Below are 21,538 nucleotides of genomic sequence, written 5' to 3'. Positions count from 1 at the left end.
AGCACTTTGGTAGGTCAAGGCGGGTAGATCACGAAATCAGGAGTTCGAGACCAGCCTGGCCAACATGATGAAACCCTGTCTCTACTAAAAACACAAAAATTAGCTGGGCATGGTGGCGTACGCCTGTAATCCCACAGGTGGTAGTGAGCTGAGATCATGCCATTGCACTCCAGCCTGGGCGACAGAGAGAGACTATCTCAGAAAAAACCAAACAACGCGGGAATAGCAGATGGGCTGAGGTGGAGCCTCCCCACCCCCGATCTGGGCCGAGATCCGGTCCTCTTTGAAGAGGGCACGGCCGGGGTCACTGGACGTCTGAGATGCTGCCATGGCGCTGTTCTGGTGGATCTTGCCAGAAGTCTGCCCAGTGCAGCTTTGGACAGAAGCTCACATTTTGCCTTGGGATGTAGGAGAGAAACCAGGTCTGGTCAAGTTCATGGGAAGAGGCGGGAACAGACCCCATAGACTGGGGCATGGGCCACCGCAGGAAGCCCTTTCTGCTGCCTCCTTGTCTGGCTTTTTCTTTGAAACACCCCCCGAAACACCCCCAGTCTTGCGCCCTCCTGATGTTGGGGTTAAATCCTGAGGAATCCCTAGGCTGGCTCTCTGGGCCAAGGAGGACCCTCGCCAGAAAGAACAGGGCCCAGTGCTGCCTCCTAAAGGACAGGGGAAGGGCCTGGGCACTCCCCATAGGCTGCCTGCCAGCCATCAGGATAGCCCCAGGAAGCAGGCCTTCGAAAGCCGATTCCATCACTGTATTTTATTATTTTATTTTTATTCATTTGTTTTTGAGACAGAGTCCTGATCTGTCGCCCATGCTGGAGTGCAGTGGTGGAATCTCAACTCACTGCAGCCTCCGCCTCCTAGGTTCAAGGGATTATCCCACCTCACCCTCCCATGTAGCTGGGATTACAGGTGCCTGCCACCACGCCCGGCTAATTTTTGTATTTTTAGTAGAGACGGGATTTCTCCATGTTGGCCAGGCTGGTCTGAAACTCCTGACCTCAAGTGATCCACCCACCTCGGCCTCCCAAAGTGCTGGGTCGAGCCCGTTTTAAAAAGATGAAGAAACTGAGGCTGAGACAGGTGAAGTGCCTCCCCAGGGATCCTGTGGCAGCCGGAAGGTGGTAAAATAGGATTTCACCCAGGTTTGTCTGGTGTGAAAGGCTGTGCTCTCTGTCTTAAAAGGCTGTGCTCTCGTACCACACTGGGGGCCGGGGAGAACGGAGTCCCTCGGGGCATAACTGATGGTTCTGTTCCCATACTCGTAGGAGCTCGGATCGGGCCGTAGGCTTTCCAGATGGCCTCGGGAGACCCACCTAAGCCCCGTGCCCTTTGGGAAGTTGCATGTTGGGTTGGGGTGCCGTCAGCGGCACTTGCTGGAAGGTGCAGACCTGTGTGGGTGTCTGGGCCCAGGTCCCCTGCTCCCTTCTTCCCTTTGTAGGGCTGGTTGTGTGCTGCCCAGCCCCGGAGGACGAGTTCGCATGGTGGATTTGTCTACTATCCCGGTTTGGGGCTAGTGTCAGTGCAGGCCCTTGTGAAAGGCGTGCCTGTGTCTGGAGTGGGGCTTTGGCCCCTCCCTCAGCGTGGCGACCTCTGTGCATGGGTCAGGGCTTCAGCAGGGACGTAGAGCCCCCTCGTGTTCGGAACAAGGGCGTGACTGCAGGAGCGGGAGTGTGCACGATGGAGGGAGGAGAGGCGGGAGGAAGGGTCAGAAGGACAGTTCCTGGGAAGGTCCCTGAGGAGCCTGGTGAGGTGCTCACTGGTATGAGGGACACTTAGGGCCTGTGGGGACGTCTCGCACTGCTGGGGGGCTGGCTGAAGTCCCATCTCTGCCTTCGCAGCTCAGCTTCTGGTCACAAGGCAGGTACTCAGGAGCGGTGCAGGCATCTGGGGCCAAAAGTTCCTGGGTTTCCTTTGCCTCTCATCAAGATGACCTTCGGGGCAGGTGGCTGCTGCTGCTGCCCCTCCTGTCCCCAAGATTCGCCAACTGGCCAGAGAAAGGGGTCCCAGGAAGCAGGGTGCCAGACGTCCTCCCTGCAAGAAAAGCCCGAGGGGTGTAGGAAGGAGGGAAGGAGGGAGAGAGGCAGGGAGGAAGGAAGGAGGGAAGGAGAGAGGAAGAATGAAGGAAGGAGGGAGGGAGGGAAGGAAGAAAAGGAGGGAGGGAGGGAAGGAAGCAAGAAAGGAAGGAGGGGGGGAAGGGGAGGAGGGAAGGAGGGGAAGAGGGAAGGAGAGAGGGAGGGGAGGAGAGGAGGAAGGAGGAGGGAGAGCCCGGGGTCACCCTGGCTTGGCTGTCCTCAGATCCTGAACCCACCGCCCTCCCCGGCCACGGACCCATCGCTGTACAACATGGACATGTTCTATTCTTCAAACATTCCGGCCACCGCGAGACCGTACAGGTAGGATGTCCACCCACAGCTTTCCATGGCCCTTGGTTCCCGCCAGCCTGTGGTGGAGGTGCCGTGTCCCCATGCCACTGGTGACAGGTTCATGGGCAGGTGCCAGGCCCAGCCCCGCCTCCCTCTGCTCTGCCAGCCACAGTAGGCTGCCTCCCCAGCCGACCCAGCAGGGCCTGCACGTTGGGTTCAGAAACCCACAGAACCCCACATTCCGAGCTGCTCTTCAGGATGCACCTGTGGGGAGCTGGGACATGCCTATGGCTCCGTGGGCCCTGAACGATGCCACAGGGGCATTCCCACCCCACCCGACGTCCCACTGCAGGGAGGCCGAGGCAACCCCATGGGCCGAGGGCTTGGGCTCCAGGGTCTGACTGTGTGTTTGAGTCCAGCTGTGGGACTCTGGCCATCGAGATGCCCCCTCGGTGGCTTGGTCTTCTTAGGATGGGACAAGTCTGTGAAGGCTGCTGCAGCACCCACCGTGGTCCCCCAGTCATGTGACATCACCAGGACAGTCCAGGCTGCTCACTTGCCACAGTGGCCTGTTTGATTCCGGGAAACCCATGGGGCTGCTCAGCCCGACACCAGTCCCTGAGCTGCCCATGCTGGGGTCACAGGCCCCACCTCCCTGGGTGGGGAGGGGCACCTGAACGTGTGAAGAAGTGGGACTCAGGTGCACTGGTCTCTGCAGGAGCTGAATGAGAGCCTGGGAGGGGCAGGGTGAGCCTCCTGACCTTTAACCCACTGGTGCCAGCCAACATGGCCCACCCGCCAGCTGCACTGGGCCCCACCCCCAGCGGTGATGGGGTGGGAAGAGGTGGGCCTGGGCCAGGCCACCTCTGGACCACCCATCCTTATGGCAGCAGGGCCTCCTGAGTGTGGTGCCGCCTGCCACCTAGTGGCCATTTCTATGAACTCCCAGGCCTGGCTGCAGCCCCCATTTCCATCCCCCTCTGGGTCCGGCCACCTCCCTGCTCAAGGAGCTGCAGTGGCTCCCTGATGCCACAGTAGTATGTCAGACTGTCACAGTCTGTCCCAGCAGCCTCACAGAACACTGTCTCCAGAATTGTCAACATCCACACCGGGCAGGCCAGTCTAGCCAGGCCCCGGCCCAGGCCCCTTTGCTCATGCTGTCCTGCTCCACGGCGGAGACATCTTCCCTCCACGTCTGACCTTGCAGCAGCTGGGCCCCAAGAGGAGTATCCTGCTGCACGTTTCTCAACACCCGGTGTTAACCTTCCCACCCGTCGCAAGCCCCACTGTGACAGGACCGGGGCTCCCAAACACAGCACGGTTCTCATCCTGGACTCACATAGCTGCATGCAGGGTCTCTGGGCCCCAGCTGGGTGCAGGCAGCCTCTAGGACAGGAGACATCTCCCGAGTCAGGCTGCTTGAACTCAGGAAGGGAGCATTCCAGGCCCCTTGGCTGCCATGTTAGTCTGTTCTCACGCTGCAAATAAAGACATACCTGAGACTGGGTAATTATAAAGGAAAGGGGTTTAATGGACTCAGTTCCACATGGCTCAGGAGGCCTCACGATCATGGTAGGAGGCAAGGAGGAGCAAGTCACGTCTTACACGGCCGCCAGGAAGAGAGAGAATGAGAACCAAGCTAAAGAGGCTTCTCCTTATGAAACCATCAGATCTCATGAGACTTATTCATTCCCACGAGAGCAGTATGGGAGAAACCGCCCCCGGGATTCAAGTAGCTTGCACTGGGTCCCTCCCACAACACATGGGAATTATGGGAGTACAGTTCAAGATGAAATCTGGGTGGGGACACAGCCAGACCACCCCAGTTGCCAGCCTTTACAGTAGCAATGTCACAGGGAACAGTTTTCCAGTCCCCTATTCTGTCTGGCACTGTTTCTAGCACTTTCCAGGCAGAATCTCACGTATCTGTCACAAGCCTCTTTTGAATGTTTACTATTTTATCACCTGCTTTTTTTTTTTCTTTTTGAGATGGAGTCTTGCTCTGTTGCCCAGGCTAGAGTGCAATGGCATGATCTGGGCTCGCTGCAATCCCTGCCTCCTGGTTGAAGCGATTCTCCTGCCTCAGCTTCCCGAATAGCTGGGATTACAGGCACGCACCACCGTACCCGGCTTATTTTTGTATTTTTAGTAGAGACGGGGTTTCACCTTGTTGGTCAGGCTGGTCTCAAACTCCTGACCTCGTGATCCTCATGCCTTGGCCTCCCAAAGTGCTGGGATTATGGGCATGAGCCACCATGCCTGGCTCATCCCCTGCTTTTCTCAGTGAGAAGCTAAAGCTCAGAGAGGCGAAGTAGGCTCCGGGCCAAGGTCAGCTAGCAGGCTCTGGAGGCCTTGTTCTCCTCAGAAGCAGCCTTGCCAGGGCCCAGGCTTGGCAGGCTACAGGGCAGGTACTGGCATGCCCATGGTAGAGGTGGGGCTGTTGAGGCCCTGAGAGGGGGTAAGTGGTGAGCCCAGGCCACACAGCCGGGTGGGTCCAGAGTCAGGCCTGCCTCTTCTGGAGTGGGCAGTGGACAGGCCTTTCCCGTTCCCAGCCCCGGGGCCCCTGTGCCCACTCCTCTGCGTGTGTCCCTTCCAGGCCTTACATCATTCGAGGAATGGCGCCCCCGACGACGCCCTGCAGCACCGACGTGTGTGACAGCGACTACAGTGCCAGCCGCTGGAAGGCCAGCAAGTACTACCTGGATTTGAACTCGGACTCAGACCCCTACCCGCCCCCACCCACGCCCCACAGCCAGTACCTGTCAGCGGAGGACAGCTGCCCGCCCTCGCCCGCCACCGAGAGGAGCTACTTCCACCTCTTCCCGCCCCCTCCGTCCCCCTGCACGGACTCATCCTGACCTCAGCCGGGCCACCCCGGCTTCTCTGTGCCCCTGTAAATAGTTTTAAATATGAACAAAGAAAAAAATATATTTTATGATTTTAAAAAATAAATATAATTGGGATTTTAAAAACATGAGAAATGTGAACAGTGATGCGGGTGGGCAGGGCTGGGAGAACTTTGTACAGTGGAGAAATATTTATAAACTTAATTTTTTAAAACAGAACTGCCATTCTTTCGTGCCCGTGTGCATTTGAGTTGCGTGTCCCCGTGGAGCGAATGCTGACCCCTGGAACACCATGAGCGTCCTCCCAAGGTGCACGGCATCCTTCCATCTGGTTCCAGCAGTGAAGGGCTGGGACCTCAGGCAGAGGCTGACGTGTCCCTGGAATGCATCTCTGACCTGCAGGCCGGGCCGGCTTTATGTGTATGTGACCTGTGCCATCAGAAAGGGCCCTGGTTTTGATCGTGCTGTGCTGTTTGTCTTACTCAGATTCTTAGTAATTTTTTTTTTTTTTTGAGATGTCTCTCTCTGTCACCCAGGCTGGGGTGCAGTGGCGCGATCTCTGCTCACTGCAGAGATTGCTGCTCCCTGGGTTCAAGGGTTCTCCTGCCTCAGCTTCCCAAGTAGCTGGGACTACAGGCGTGTGACACCACGCCTGGCTACATTTTTGTGTTTTTAGTAGAGATGGGGTTTCACCATGTTAGCCAGAATGGTCTTGATCTCCTGACCTCGTGATCCGCCCACCTTGGCCTCCCAAAGTGCTGGGACTACACGCGTAAACCACCGTGCCTGGCCAGATTCTTAGTAGTTTTTAAGAAGGGGACCTTGCCTTCATTTTTCACTGTGCCCTCCCTGCAAAATATATGCCTGGGCTCTGGGCAATTCCTGAGCCTGTGTTGGCTTCCATCTGACCTCTTGTGTGTTAGCCCAGGGCTGCTGCTGCTCCTGAGGGCGAGAGGCCCCATGACTGCATGCTGACCCGCTGGATGGGGCTGCTGAGCCCATTCTGCCACGCTGCACTTGCCCTAGGCAGGGAGGGAGTCCCCTGGTCCTCACAGGGACAGTCAGCAAGCCATGCCTGATGCCTGCTGTGGGCCCACCCCCGCAGTGCTGGTGAAGACAGACATAGCCTGGTCACTACCCCTGCAGGGTCCCCAGTCTGTGGAAGAAGACAGTAATCTAGGCATTTTCGGTGAGGAAGCTGAGCTGTCCCCCTGGTGTCCTGAAAGCCAGGCAGGAACAACTGTCTTCAGAGGGAAGGGAGAAAATGCCCATCACAGCAGTGGAGAAAGGCCTGCCTCCACTCAGCATGTTGGAGGGAGGTCAGAGAACAGCCAAGCTTGTTGCTGGGTGACAGTGCATTTAATAATCAAAATACAGACTGGGCTCGGTGGCTCACGCCTGTAATCCTAACTCTTCGGGAGGCCAAGGCAGGCAGATCACTTGAGGTCAGGAGTTTGAGACCAGCCTGGCCAACATGGTGCGACCCCGTCTCTACCACGTTATAAAAACTAGCCTGGTGTGGTGGCAAGTGCCTGTGGTCCCAGCCACTTGGGAGGCTGAGGTGGGAGGATCACCTGAGCCCAGGAAGTCGAGGCTGCGGTGAGGCATGACTGCACCCCTGCACTCCAGCTGGGTAACAGGAGTGAGACTGTCTCAAAAACAAAAACAAAAAAAACAGACCAGAGCAGAAATAAATGAAATTGAAATGAAGGAAACAATACAAAAATCAATCACATAAAAAGTTGTTTTTTTGAAAACAAACAAAATCAAACCTTTATCCAGACTACAAAAAAAAGACCCAAATAAATAAAATCAGAGATGAAAAAGGAGGCATGACCACTGATACCACAGAAATTCAAAGGATCGTTAGAGGCAACTCTGCACAACTATATGCTAATAAACTGGGAAACTCAGAAGAAATGGGTAAATTCCTAGACACATACAACCTATCAAGATTGAACCATGGGCTGGGCACAGTGGCTCACCCCTATAATCCCAGCATTTTGGGAGGCTGAGGCGGGCAGATCACCTGAGGTCAGGCATTCGAGACAAGCCTGGCCAGCATGGTGAAAACTCGTCTCTACTAAAAAATATATAAAAACTGGCCAGGTGTGGTGGCTCACGTCTGTAATCCCAGCACATTGGGAGGCTGAGGTGGGCGGATCACCTGAGGTCAGGAGTTCAAGACCATCCTGCCCAACATGGCCAAGCCCCGTATCTACTAAAAATACAAAAAAATTAGCTGGGTGTGATGGCGTGCGCCTGTAATCCCAGCTACTCGGGAGGCTGAGGCAGGAGAATCACTTGAACCCGGGAGATGGAATTGCACTGAGCCGAGATCGAACCACGCACTCCAGCCTGGGTGAAAAGAGTGAAACTTCATCTAAAAAAAATTAAAATAACAAAAACCTTTGCAAGCCAATAACAAGTAACGTGATGAAAGCTGTAATAATATGTTTCCCAGCAAAGAAAGCCCAAGAACCAATGGCTTCACTGCTGAATTTTACCAAACATTTAAAGAGGAACTAATATCAATCATACTCAAACTATTCTGAAAAACAGAGGAGGGAATACTTCCAAACACATTCTACATGGCCAGTATTATCCTGATACCCAAGCCAGACAAAGACACATTACAACAATTACAGGCCAATGTCTCTTAGGAACACCGATGCAAAAATTCTCAATGAAACACTAGCAAACTGAATTAACACATTAAAAAGATTATTCATCATGACCAAGTGGGATTTATTCCAGGGATACGAGGATGGTTCAACATCCACGAATCAATTGATAGGATCCATCATATCAACAGAAGGAAGAACAAAAACCATATGATAATTTCAATTGAAGATAAAAAACATTTGATAAAATTCAGCATCACTTCGTGATAAAAGCCCTCCAAAACTGGGTCTAGAAGGAACATACCTCAACACAATAAAAGCCATATATGGCAGACCTACAGCTAATATCATAGTGGATGGGGGAAAAAACAAAAGCCTTTCCTCTAAGTTATGGAACACGACAAGGATGCCTGTTCACCACTGTTGTTCAACATAGAATTGGAAGTCTCAGCTAGAGCAATCAGACCAGAGGAAGAAATAGAGGGCATCCAAGTCATAAAAGAAGGGCCGGGCGAGGTGGCTCACGCCTGCAATTCCAGCACTTTGGGAGGCCAAGGCAGGCGGATCACCTGAGGTGAGGAGTTCAAGAGAAGCCTGACCAACATGGTGAAACCCCGTCGCTACTAAAATACAAAAATTAGCCGAGTGCGGTGGCACACATCTGTAATCTCAGCTACTCAGGAGGTTGAGGCAGGCGAATAGCTTGCACCCGGGAGGCAGAATTGCAGTGAGCTGAGACTACACATTGTACTCCACCCTGGGCCACAGAGGGAGACTCTATCTCAAAACAACAACAACAAAAAAAGAGATTCTGTCATTTGTAGCAAAGCAAGAACATGAATAGAACTGCAGGTTATTATGTTACGTGAAGCCAGGCACAGAAAGACAGGCTTCACATGTTCTCATCTATTTGTGGGAGCTAATTTTTTTTCTTTTGAAATGGAGTCTCACTCTGTCACCCAGGCTGGAGTGCAATGGTGTGATCCTGGCTCACTGCAACCTCTGCCTCCTGGGTTCAAGCCATTCTCCTGTCTCAGCCTCCTGAGTAGTTGGGATTACAGGCACCCACCACTGTGCCCAGCTAATTTTTGCATTTTTAGTAGAGATGGGATTTTGCCATGTTGGCCAGGCTGGTTTCAAACTCCTGACCTCAGTTGATCCGCCTGCTGAGGCTTCCCAAAGTGCTGGGTTTACAGGCCTGAGCCACTGTGCCCGCCTCTTTTTTTTTTTTTTTACACGGAGTCTCTCTGTCACTCAGGCTGGAATGCGATGGTGCGATCTCAGCTCACTGCAGCCTCGCCTTCCAGGTTCAAACAATTCTCCTGCCTCAGCCTCCCAAGTAGCTGGGACTAAGGTGTGGGCCACCATGGTCAGCTAATTTCTTGTATTTTTTGTAGAGATGGGTTTTCACCATGCTGACCAGGCTGGTCTCGAACTCCTGATCTCATGATCTGCACCCCTTGGCCTCCCAAAGTGCTGGGATTACAGGTATGAGCCACTGTACCTGGCCTCTTTTTTTTTGGACAGATGTGGTCGGTTCAGGAGACCCAGCCTCCTTTGGCTGTTGTTACCTCTGTTTGCATTGCCAGCCCCCTTGGTCAAGGATTCAATTTTGGGGTCCCGCTGGGAGGCCAGGAGACTCACTCCAGGCACTTCTTCCAGGTCTTTGTATTTTTTTTTTCCAAGAAGGAGTCTTGCTTGGTTGCCCAGGCTAGAGGGCAGTGGTGAGATCTTTGCTCACTGCAACCTCCACCTCCCAGGTTCAAGCGATTCTCCTGCCTCGTCCCCTGAGTAGCTGGGATTACAGACGCATACAGCCACACCCAGCTAACTTTTGTATTTTTCGTAGAGATGCGGTTTCACCATGTTGGCTAGGCTGGTCTTGATTTCCTGACCTCGTGACCCACCCGCCTTGGCCTCCCAAAGTGCTGGGATTACAGGCATGAGCCACCGCGCCTAGCCGGGGATCTAAAAATTAAAATTAATTGAACTCATGGAGATAGATGGTTAACAGAGGCTGGGAGGGTAGTGGGTTTGGGGGCTGAGGTGGAGTGGGGATGGTTAATGGTATAGTTGAATAGAATGAAGATCTGTATTTGGTGGCACAATGGGGTGACTGCAGTCAACAATAATTTATTGTACAGTTAAGAAGAGATAAAGAGTATCATTAGATTTTTTGTAACAGAAAGAAAGGCTAAATGCTTGAGGTGATGGTTACATCATTTCCCGTTGGGATTATTACACATTATGTGCCTGTATCAAAACATCTCGGCGTCTTGGTGAGATGTCTACAAAAGACACTGGCTCTGGCAGGGCGCAGTGGCTCACGCCTGTGATCCTAGGACTTTGGGAGGCTGAGGCAGGCGGGTCACGAGGTCAGGAGATGAGACCATCCTGTTCAGCCTGGTGAAACCCCGTCTCTACTAAAAATACAAAAATTAGCTGGGTGTGGTGGCACATGCCTGTAATCCCAGCTACTCAGGAGGCTGAGGCAGGAGAATCGCTTGAACCCTGGAGGCAGAGGTTGCAGTGAGCCGAGATTGTGCCACTGCACTCCAGCCTGGGTGACAGAGCAAGACGTGTCTCAAAAAAACAAAACAAAACAAAAGACAGGGAAGAAGTGCCTGGGGTGAGTCTCCTGGCTGCCCACTGGAACCCTAAAATTGAACTCTTGACCAAGGGGGCTGGAAATGCAGACACAGGTGACAGCAGCCAAGGGAGGCTGGGTTGAACTGGCCTTTCCTGCCCAGGCAGTCAGCTAGGCAGAGAGGAGCTCACTGGCCAGCTGCCTACTCTCTGCCAAGTACATCCTTCAGTAAGTGCCTGCAGCGGGCACAGTGCCTGCCCTTGTGCCACTTACTTACCCGCTGGGAGACCCAGAGATCAGTCAGGTGTGGCCCCTCCCCTGCAGCTGCTCCAAATCCGGGGATACAGGGCAGTTCCCAAAGCACAGGGAAGGCATTGTTCTAAGACAGCCCAGAGCCCGGAGGGGTGTTGTACTCATAGGGGAAGGCAGAAGGGGCTTCTTGGAGGAGGGAGTGTCAGAGGTGTGTCTTAAAGGAGGGGGTGAAGTTGACCTGGCTTATTTAAACTTCACGACAGTCCAGCCAGGTAGGTGGTGTCCCCAGCATGCAGCTGAGGGAACTGAGGCTTGGGTACAAAGAAGCAAAGGCAACCTTGTTTTTTTTTGACATCCACTTAATCATTTCTTTATCCAGTAAGTGTTACTAACCGGCCCCAGGTGCTATTCAATGCAGCCAAAAAGGCATGTACCTTCTCTCCAGACCCTCTCAGCTCTGCAGTGACAGCTCCTGCACCCTTCACTGAGCCCTGGGGGGTCTCTGGTATTGGTGGGCTCCCTCCACACCAACCTGAGCAGAGAGGGGCCCCTTGACAGCTCAGCCCCCCTCCAAGCTCATTCCAGAATGGGTGTTCCTGCCTGCCCGGGAGCACCGCGGCAGCATCCTCTCAGCAGTCCAACAAAGTCCATGTGCCAGTCTGGCTGTTGCTATTGCCGGGAGGCCACTATGGGAGGTCTTGTTCCCGAGAAATGTGGGTGGTCAGGATGGTGGCTGGGGCATGGAGTCCACTCAGCCTGTGAGGTTCTTTCTCCTGGGCCACTTGGCTGGCAGCATCTGGACCCCCTGTTTGGGCCACACCCTCAGATGCCACCGAGGAATCCCCTCTCTGGCTCCTTTTCTGTGGTCCTCTCCCGGAGTCCCACACCTTGATCTCTGTCTCCATCCGAATGTCCTCTTCCGTCTTTCCCCAGAGGCTTGATGGCAGCCCCAGTGAGCAGTCCAGCGGGCTCCCAAGCATCCTTTATAGGAAGGGAAATATCCACTTCCCTTCCCAACCAGGATTGAATCTTAATGCACTGAAGAAGAGGAAGAGAAACAGAGGAGCTGTTTCCGCACTGAAATGGGCCAACCCCTCAGATCCCACAAGAGCCCCCAGCTGGCCTCTCCCGTCCAGCCTCAATACCACTTGACCTGACCCGGCCTGGGCTCCCGGACACCAGCCAAGCCCTTCCTGGCATGTCCTCTGCTGGGGCAGCTCAGTTCCAGCCCAGGATCAGTGCCAGCCTGGGATGGACTGTGCCCTGGTGACGTAACAAAGGAAAGACAATGTGGCATTTTTCCCTTCAAGGCAAATTTCTTGTTTTTTTTTGCTTTTTTGAGAGGGAGTTTAGCTCTTCCACCCAGGCTTGAGTGAAGTGGTGCGATCTCAGCTCACTGCAACCTCCACCCCCGAGTTCAGGGGATTCTCCTGCCTCAGCCTCCCTAGTAGCTGATATTACAGACGCCTGCCACCACACGCAGCTAATTTTTGTATTTTTAGCAGACAGGGGGCTTCTCTATGTCGGCCAGGCTGGTCTTGCGCTCCTGACCTCAGGTGATCCGCCCACTTCGGCCTCCCAAGTGTTGGGATTACAGGCGTGAGCCACCACGCCCGGCCCGAACTACTTTGATTTAAGGTCTTCTTTATTCAGAGCTAGTTTTTCTTGTGTTAGTGTACATGTGTGTTACAATGTCCTTTCTTTTACGAAATTATGATCATAGTAAATATTCTTTTTTGTTAAATCATTACTTGACAGAATTAAAATTTGGGGCTGAGCACAGTGGCTCATGCTTGTAGTCCCAGCACTTTGGGAGGCCAAGGCAGGCGGATCACCTGAGGTCAGGATTTTGAGACCACCCTGCCCAACACGGCGAAACCCTGTCTCTACTAAAAAAACAAAATTAGTTGGGTGTGGTGGCCAGTGCCTATAATCCCAGCTACTTGGGAGGCTGAGGCAGGAGAACTGCTGGAACCTGGGAGGCAGAGGCTGCAGTGAGCCGAGATCGCACCAAACTCCAGCCTGGGCAACAAAGTGAGACTCCATCTAAAACATAAGAAAATAAACAAAAAATAAATGAATTAATTAAAATTTGGCAGCTCTGAGTCTGTTCCCAAAATGTAAGGCATGATAGCCAGGTGATGTGCACGTGGGCATGCAGCCTGCTCTTCTCTCTGCTTTTGAATGTTTGAAACTATTCACTTAACGTGTGTTTTTAAAATAATTTACTTTTAATTTTTGTGGGTACATAGCAGGTATATATATTTATGGGGTTGTTTTTTTAGAAAGTCTAGATAAGGCCGGGCACGGTGGCTCACGCCTGTAATCCTAGCACTTTGGGAGGCCGAGGTGGGTGGATCACCTGAGGTCAGGAGTTCAAGACCAGCCTGGCCATCAGTGAAATCCAGACATTTTAGGATAGAGAGGTCAATCTGTGTAGAATGCAAAGCTTCTAAGTCATTCCTCTGCTTAAAGCCTGTAAGTAGCTCCCCACATGTCTCTCAGGGGACAGGCTGAGCTAGATACCTCCTCCTCCAGGAAGTCCTCCCTGACTTCAACATGCTGGTTAGGTTAGAAGCAAACCATAATTGGAGACCTTAGGAGCCCACTTACATTGGGCAAGGTATTATATTATTTCATTACAATGTATACGGTCCTGTGACCCACCCCAGAGTCACGGATGGAGGACTCTGGTGCAGATACTGGCAAATCCTTTGATGATGAGTGAGTATAGGGATGCAAGGGTTGGTGGGGGGCTGGGCCCTCCTTGGGTTCCCCAGCAAGGAAGGATGGATGGGAGCCCAACCCTGGCTGCTACCTCCTGCTCATGGCTCAGCCTCCCTCTCAGGCACCAGCCAGTCCCAGGGCTCTTAGTTTGGCTCTTCCCTGGGCTCCTTAGTCCAGGTCCGAGCCGCCCCTCTGGCCCTGTGCCATCCCTGGTGCTCCCTGCTCTTGCTCCCAGCTGTCCTTTCTAGAGTACGGCAGCCCTTCTCCTGCCCAGAAGCTTTCCTTGGCTCCCACGGTCTGAGCATAAACCTAGGTTCCTCTACCTGGTTCCAAAGCCTCCATGACTCCTTCTGCGCCTGCTTCCCGTGCTCTTGCCCAGATCGGAGATTGGCCCTGGCTGCTTGCCACAGGGTGTGTTCCTTCCACTGTGCTGCCTCGGCCCCTCCTCTTGGCATGCCCACTCCCGCCCTGCCCAGGCGATCGGCCTGTGTTTCCCCTCCCTAACCCTGCACTGACCACACCTCCCAGGCTGGCTTCTGTCTTGACTATTTCCTCCTCGCCTCTCTGAGCAGCAGGGTCAAGGTGAGAAATGCCTGCTCTGTCTATAGCCGCCCCAGAAGCACAGTACCTTCCACGGCGCAGACACAGACTCTTAGGTACACTTGTCCCTCTGTATCCACGGGGGACTGCTTCTGGGACCCCCATGGATTCTCAAGTCCCTTACATAAAATGGTTTAGTACAGTTCACAACAGAGATGTGTTCTGAGAAATGCATCGCTAGGCAATTTCATCCTTTGCAAACATCACAGGTGCACTTAGCACAAACCTAGATGGTCTAGTCTACTACACACCTGGGCTGTATGGGATAGCCTACAGCTCCTAGGCTACATATCCATACAGCATGTTACTGTGCCAAATACTGGAAGCAGCTGTGACACAATGGTAAATGTTTGTGTATCTAAACATAGAAAATGTCCAGTATGGCCAGGCGCAGTGGCTCACACCTGTAATCCCAGCACTTTGGGAGGCCGAGGCGGGTGGATCACGAGGTCAAGAGATCGAGACCATCCTGGCCAACATGGTGAAACCCCGTCTCTACTAAATATACAAAAATTAGCTAGGCATGGTGGCGCGCGCCTGCAGTCCCAGCTACTCGGGAGGCGGAGGTTGCAGTGAGCCGAGAGCGTGCCACTGCACTCCAGCCTGGCTCCTGGCAACAGAGTAAGACTCTGCCTCAAAAAAAAAAAAAAAAAAAAAAACTTCTGAGACCACTGTCTTATATGTGGTCCATCACTGACGGAAACGTTGCTACATGGCATATGACTGTATTTGCGTGTAACCTACACACATTCTCCTACTTATTTTTTTTTGACATGGAGTTTCAGTCTAGTTGCACAGGCTAGAGTGCAATGGCATGACCTTGGCTCACTGTAACCTCTGCCTCTTGGGTTCAAATGATTCTCCCACTTCAGCCTCCTGAGTAGATGGGATTACAGGTGCACACCACCATGCCCAGCTAATTTTGTATTTTTAGTAGAGATGGGGTTTCTCCATGTTGGTCAGGCTGATCTTGAACTCCTAATTTCACGTGTCCACCCACCTCTGCCTCCCAAAGTGTTGGGATTACGGGCATGAGCCACAGCAGGAGGCCTTTTTTTTTTTTTTCTCTTCAGTGATACAGGGTCTCACTAAGTTGCCCAGGCTGGAGTGCAGTGGCATAATCATGGCTCACTGCAGCCTCAAAATCCTGGGCTTAAGTGATCCTCCCACCTCCCAGGTAGCTGGGACCACAGGTGTGTGCCACCATGCCCGGCTAATTTTTTTTTTCCATAGAGATGGGGTGGTGGTCTCATCATTTTGCTTAGGTAGGTCTTCAACTCCCTGCCTCGACCGATCCTGTCACCTTGGCCTCCGAAAGTGCTGGAATTATAGACGTGAGCTACTGTACTCGACCACCTCCTATATACTTTAGACTACTTATACCACCATACAATGTAATGTCATGTAAATAGTTGTTCTGTGTGTGTTTGTCTTTTTTTGAGACGGTTGTTTCTGTCTTGTTGCCCAGGCTGGAGTGCAAATGGCGCCATCTCGAATCACTGAAACCTCTGCCTCCTCGGTTCAAGCGATTCTCCTTCCTCAGCCTCGAGAGTAGCTGGGATTACAGGTGTTCACCACCACGCCCTGCTAATTTTTGTATTTTTAGTTGGGAACGTGTTTGACCTTCTTGGCCAGCCTAGTCTTGAAATCCTGACCTCAGGTGATCTGCCCGGCTTGGCCTCCCAAACTGCTGGGATTACAGGCGTGAACCACCGCGCCCGGCCCTCGTGTGGATTTTCATGGGACTCTGAGAGGCGTCTTGAATCCATTTTGGAATAAGACAGGTTATGACCATGGGGCCTATTCATGAGCTGTCTTGGTGTCCCAGGCCGGGACTTGGGACCTCGGTCCTCCCTGGGAAGCACAAAGATGGCGGGGGACGAGGAGCCGGGGGAGCATTTAGAAGCTCTTGTGCACAGGGAAACCCTGTCTCTACAAAAAATTAGCGGGGCCTGGTGGTGCGTGCCTGTGGTCCCAGTTACTCCGCAGGCTGAGGTGGGAGGATCGCTTGAGCCCAGGAGGTAGAGGCTGCAGTGAGTCACGATCATGCCACTGCACTCAGTCCTGGACAAGAGCAAGACCTTGTCTCACGGTGGCTCACGCCTGTAATCCCTGCACTTTGGGAGGCTAATGTGGGCGGATCACCTTAGGTCAGGAGTTCGAGATCAGACCAGCCTGGCCAACATGGCTAAACCCCGACTCTATTATAAATACAAAAATTAGCCAGGAATGGTGGCGGGCGCCTATAATCCCAGCTACTCGGGAGGCCGAGACGGGAGAATTTCCTGAACCCTGGAGACGGAGGTTGCAGTGAGTCAAGATTGCGCCACTGCACTCCAGCCTGGGAGACCACAAGGAAACTCCTTCTCAAACAAAACAAAATCCTTAAGTTCTTTTCTAAATTCTTTTCGCAGTTGTTCTGGCGACAGGTCACAGATAGGGAAATTCAGTGACCCCTCGCCTTGACCTCGCTTCCAGTACAGCCACGTCTTTCGAGGAAAGAGGGCGAGACAGCAGAGCCCCTGATAAAATATCGCCGTCGACAATGCGGGTATCGATCTTGCTACCACTCACATGCTAAGCGAACGCTTCGCGGCTCAGGCTAACTCCGAGGTCCGGCTTAGCTTCCGCAGCCGCCGCGCATTGTGGTTCACGTCATCACCGGTGTCCCCGTCGCCCCCGCCCCGTCCGGCCAGCTCACCACCCCATTGGCTCCCTCGCGGCTCCGGCTCCACGGCCATGATTGGCTTGGCTCCATTTAGTTTTAAAAAGCATTGGCCACTCGGATTGGTGGTCTGAAGAGTCCGTCAAGTGGAGGCCCTGCTGTTGCTACAGCGTAGGGGGACCCAGCCAGGTTTCTCTCGGTTTCTGATTTGTTTCTCCGGCTCCGGGGTCCTAGAGGTTCCGGATCCGTCAAGTCCATGGGAAAAGAATGCGCCCCTCGAGCTTGACTGACGAGGCTTGCGAGCCAATCGGAATGGATTCGAGGGAGCCGCTAGGCGATCCAATAAGTGGTAGGGGGCGGGAGAGAGGGGCCAATGAGCCTGGAGCTGGGGGCGGGGACAGGGCTGCGATTGGCTGCGAGGCGGCCAGAGGGAGGGCGGGGGGAACTCAAGGCCTGCTTGATACGTCCGCCATTTTGGGCGCTTCGCTGATGGTGTCGGTGAGCGCGTTTCCCGCCTGAGCGCAACTAGCGGCGGGTCGTGGGCACCTCCAGGTAATAGGGGTGGGGGAGGCGGCGGAGCAGGCCGTGGCACTGGGTGCGCGTGGCTCGCGGGCAGGCGCGGGGCCGCTCCTCCTGGGCCTCGGCAGCGCGGGGAGGGAGAGTCCCGGCCCCTCTCCCCTCCCCCTCCGGAATTCGCCGCTCCGCGGGCCCGGGAGGCGCGGCGCCGAGTCCTTCCCGGCCGCTCCCCGCCCGCTCCTGTCAGCCCGGGGCCCCGCCGGGCCAGGCGCCGGGGACGGGACGCGACCGAGGCGGCGAACTTTGCGCCGCGTTCATGTTCGCGGCCTTACGCGGCGAGCTGGCGGACCGGCGAGGCGCGTCCCTAACCCAGCTCTGGCTCCAGCCTTCCCGCCCGCCCGCTGCGTCGCCCACCGCCCGGCCCGCGTCCGGTTTCCGCTCTCGCTGGGCACCCCGGCCCCGGGCTCCCAGACAACTCCTCCCGGGGGCCGTGGGGAGCGCGTCAAGTTGAGGCAGCCACGCGCCGTCAAGAGTCGCGAAGGCTATTGTTGGACTCCGCTCTCTTGGAAACAAGTTTTGTGGGTTTCTGTTCATTCGCCGCAGAGTCATCGGGATCCACACCAGCCAGTTCCGAGGCTCCCAGTGCCCTTCCCGGTGGCTTTTTAACTCCAGTGCGGTCGCTGGGATGTAGACAGTCTCGAATGCCTCCCTGGTGTATTTGAGCCGGGGGGTGGTCCTTCTTGTGACTTGAAGTCCCTCCCTCTTAAAGAAGCCCATTCACTGTTAACTTGGAGGTTTTTCCTGTTGCGGTCCCGCTGGCTGTGATCACAATTTGGACTTTATTGTAGGTGAACGGGATGGGTCTTTGGGTGCACCTCCGTTGCCCTGACGTTTCAAACGCATGACTTAATGTCAGTTTCCTGGTACTTAACATTTTCTCTGGGGGGCTTTGGGTCTGTTTTGCTATTATGGGAGGGGGTGCTTGGTAGGCGCTCCCTTTCACCCTCGCGGCACTTGTTGACAGGGTGGTGTCCTACTTTATGAATGGGACGTTTATTTTGATTTTGTCCTCAAGGTCATGTTGCAGATAGGCTTCAAGGGGGAAAGGCACTCCAGATTTCCAACCATCGAAATGTGCCTCAAGTAGCAAGGGTGTAAGACGCAGTTAGTGGTGGTGGTTGGGTTTTCCTCACTGTGGAGTGGAGTCAGGTCTTGGCCTGACCACGTTTTAGCTCTGTGACCTTGGACAAGTTACCCAGCCTTTCTTTTTTTTTTTTTTTTTTTTTCCCTCTGTTGTATGGGAATCATAATAAGTGTCTCAGCCATAAGTTTGTCAGGACAGATGCCTTAATACATGTAAAGCAGCTAGAACCGTGCCTGGGCACACAGAATCGTCTCTGGCTGATTAGTAGTTAGGCTAATTAATGGCTATTATTATTAATTTAAATTTGGTTTTTAAATGTTTAGGTACTGTTGGGAAGTCAGATGAGCGTTTAAGCCTTGACTCGTGGTAACTGTCTTTAGAAAGCTCTGTAAAAGAGTCAGTTGGGCTGGACCGGGTGCAGTGGCTCACGCCTGTAATCCCAGCACTTTGGGCGGCGGAGGCAGATCACGAGGTCAAGGGATGGAGACCATCCTGGCCAACATGGTGAGACCTCGTCTCTACTAAAAATAGAAAAATTAGCTGGGTGTGGTGGCGTGCACCTGTAGTCCAAGCTACTCGGGAGGCTGAGGCAGGAGAATCGTTTGAACCCGGGAGGCGGAGGTTACAGTGAGCCGAGATTGTGCCACTGCGCTCCAGCCTGCTGACAGAGCGCGAGTCGCGGTCCAAAAAAAAAAAAAAAGAGGGGGGTTCAGTTGGGCTGAAAAAGTAAACTGGAAGTTCTTACAATTTTTTCAGGACAGGGGTTTTGAACATTCATTCCTTAAGTCATTAATTACTGGAGTAGTAGCACCTCAGAATGTTTAAAGAGGTGGTTAAATACAGAAAAGCCCATCACAAGCTTAAGTTGGCCTCTGTTCCTCATGTGCTTTTGCATATTAGTTTCTGGGTGACCGGCCCCCAAATGAGTAATAATCAGGTTTTCTCAGTGTGCTTCTGGTTGTTACTGAAGGCTGTAAGGGTACTGTGAATTGCAGTATTCTTCAGCAGAGATAGTTTGGGAAATAGCTGTTATCCTGGAGGGATGCTTTGGAAGGTATTCTCCATTTCAGCCTGTCTGGTCAAGGAGTCTGGAACATTTAACAAAATGCAATCCACTCAGTCAGAAATAAACTCACAGTCCTTTAACACTTGCTTAGTGCTCTTCTCCATGGTACTCAAAACCGTGCGTGCCCTTCCGCTGGTATTGCTGTGTTTACTTGGGATTTGGTTTGCTGTATTGAGGATAAATGTGTTTTGATGGACTCAGTCTTAAGTAGAGATGAGTGTCTTGCTGGTGGAGCTTACTCAGGGATAGGAAGAAGATTGTTTTGGGTTTAGAAGTCTAGCTTTTGTGTAAAGTATAGCAAAGCAAAGTAAACAAAGTGCTAGTTTCAGTGAGCTAATTGAGAATTTGAGAATCAGATGATAGATGAGCAGAAAACGAATAGAAGTTAACATTAACAGCATGAGGTTGCCTAGCTTTGTAAAATAATGCTTTGGCCAGGCACGGTGGCTCACGCCTATTATCCTATCCTATCGCTTTGGGAGGTCAAGGTGGGCAGATCACCTAAAGTCAGGAGTTAGAGACCAGCCAAGCCAACATGGTGAAACACTGTCTCTACTTAAAATACAAAAATTAGCTGGGCATTGTGGTCCGCGGCTGTAATCCCAGCTATTCGGGAGGCTGAGGCAGGAGAATCGCTTGAACCTGGGAGACGGAGGTTGCATTAAGCCCAGATTGCACCACTGTACTCCAGCCTGGGAGACAGAGCGAGACTCCATCTCAAAAAAAAAGAAAGATTTTGCATCTGTTTGGTATGGAGATAGTGTGCTTATTACAAATAAATGTCTCCCTAAAACCAGTGTCACTTCGGTATTCACTTTGTTTCTATGATAATTTTCATCTTCTAGTTCTGTATTTTCAGTATTTGAGAGACAGCCAGTGTGCTGTGTGTGTGTGTGTGTGTGTGTGTGTGTGTGTGTGTGTGTGTTGGTCTAAAATTATATAGTATTTTACTACATAAGGATAAATGATAGTGAAAATAAAGCTCCTCTATGTGCTCAACTAAAACTGAGCATTGACTTGGTCCTCAGAAGTCATGATCTGCACCCCAGTATGGGCTGAGTAGTGTTAGCTACTTTTTCTAAGGCTGTACTGAAGAAAAAACCTGGCCTTTTGGCTTAAACAGCTCTCATATTTCTTTCCTTTCTTAACTTTAAATAATTGTTTTTGGTTTACTCTACCTCAGGGGTTCTGAATTGGAGTGATTTCCCCCCAACCCCCACCCAGAAACATATTTCAGTGTCTGGACACATTTTTGCTGTCACACCTCTGGGAGTGGGCAGTGTGCTTCTAGAGGGTAGAGACCAAGGATGCTGCTAAATCCTACAGTGTCCTGCATGGCCGCCTCGTCCGCCAGCAAAATTATCCATTTCCAAATAGCAGCACTGCTGAGGTTGAGGAATCTTGCGCTAGATAGATGTGACTGGCCCGCATTAGAATAATTACAGATTCTTCAAGACCATGGTTGTGGGACTCCACCTCTAGAAGTTTGTGGTGGGATTGAGAATCTTTTTTTGAAAGGCTTCCCAAACAATACTGAAGTGCAGCTGGATTTTGGAACCACTGTTCTAGACCACAGGTTTACAGACTATTTGTGAGTTAAGGTTTCCTTTGGGTGATCTGTGAACTTGCTCTTTGCAGTACCTAGATCCTGACTTGGAGATTATTTAGTAGTGGGGAAAGATGGTATACTTACTTACACCATTTTTCAGGTGCTTGAAGACTCAACTTTAGAAGCACTGTTAAATAAATTCGATTTCATAAAACATCTTAGGAAATTTGTTTTCTTAACCTCATGAAAATACATTACCGTATTGTGCTGTGAAACTCAAAAAAATTCTTAGGTATTTAGAGTTTGCTTCTGTGCTGAATCGTCTTGCACTACTGTAATCTTTGAGTTTTGTGTCTCTTGCCGTCTTCTTGTCAGTCAGTGGTCAGGTCTGTTCTTAGATGCCACTTCCAACTTTTTAAAAAGTATGTTTTGTTTTTGTTTTTGAGTCAGTCTTACTGTGTTGCCCAGGCTGGAGTGCAGTGGTGTGATCTTGGCTTACTGCAGCCTCCACCTCCTGGGTTCAAGCGATTCTCCTGCCTCAGCCTCCTGAGTAGCTGGGACTACGTGTATGTGTGCCACCACGCCAGCTAATT

At 52.4% G+C, this 21,538-nt stretch overlaps 2 protein-coding genes and 1 long non-coding RNA gene across 36 annotated transcripts in view; 2 read left to right on the top strand and 1 right to left on the bottom strand.

Moving 5' to 3' along the window:
* LRP5 (LDL receptor related protein 5) overlaps positions 1-5,434 on the top strand; it is a 131,919-nt gene extending 126,485 nt beyond the window's left edge. For both annotated transcript variants that reach the window (XM_032282590.1, XM_032282591.1), the window contains 2 exons: positions 2,302-2,399; positions 4,966-5,434. In XM_032282590.1, coding sequence (XP_032138481.1) covers positions 2,302-2,399; positions 4,966-5,227 — 360 coding nt within the window. In that variant the 3' untranslated portion in view covers positions 5,228-5,434. The remainder of the gene's footprint in view (positions 1-2,301; positions 2,400-4,965) is intronic.
* Positions 1,191-10,527, bottom strand: LOC116554610. The gene is made up of 3 exons (XR_004270252.1): positions 10,516-10,527; positions 3,138-3,140; positions 1,191-1,818 (listed from the first exon to the last, which is right to left on the bottom strand). It is a non-coding gene; the product is annotated as an uncharacterized LOC116554610 (long non-coding RNA).
* Positions 10,528-17,097: 6,570 nt separating this feature from the next.
* The window catches only part of PPP6R3 (protein phosphatase 6 regulatory subunit 3), a 149,086-nt gene continuing 144,645 nt past the window's right edge, over positions 17,098-21,538 (top strand). For 28 of the 33 annotated variants that reach the window (XR_004270249.1, XM_032282559.1, XM_032282561.1 and 25 more), the window contains exon 1: positions 17,098-17,222. The gene's annotated coding sequence lies outside the window, so the exon portion shown is untranslated. The remainder of the gene's footprint in view (positions 17,223-21,538) is intronic. The other 5 variants (XM_032282571.1, XM_032282575.1, XM_032282560.1 and 2 more) reach the window with 4 other exon arrangements.

This window comes from Sapajus apella, unplaced genomic scaffold (genome assembly GCF_009761245.1).
Source record: "Sapajus apella isolate SASKATOON/1434 unplaced genomic scaffold, GSC_monkey_1.0 scaffold14, whole genome shotgun sequence".
NCBI lineage: Eukaryota > Metazoa > Chordata > Mammalia > Primates > Cebidae > Sapajus > Sapajus apella.
This window is presented reverse-complemented; position numbering and strand designations above follow the sequence as displayed.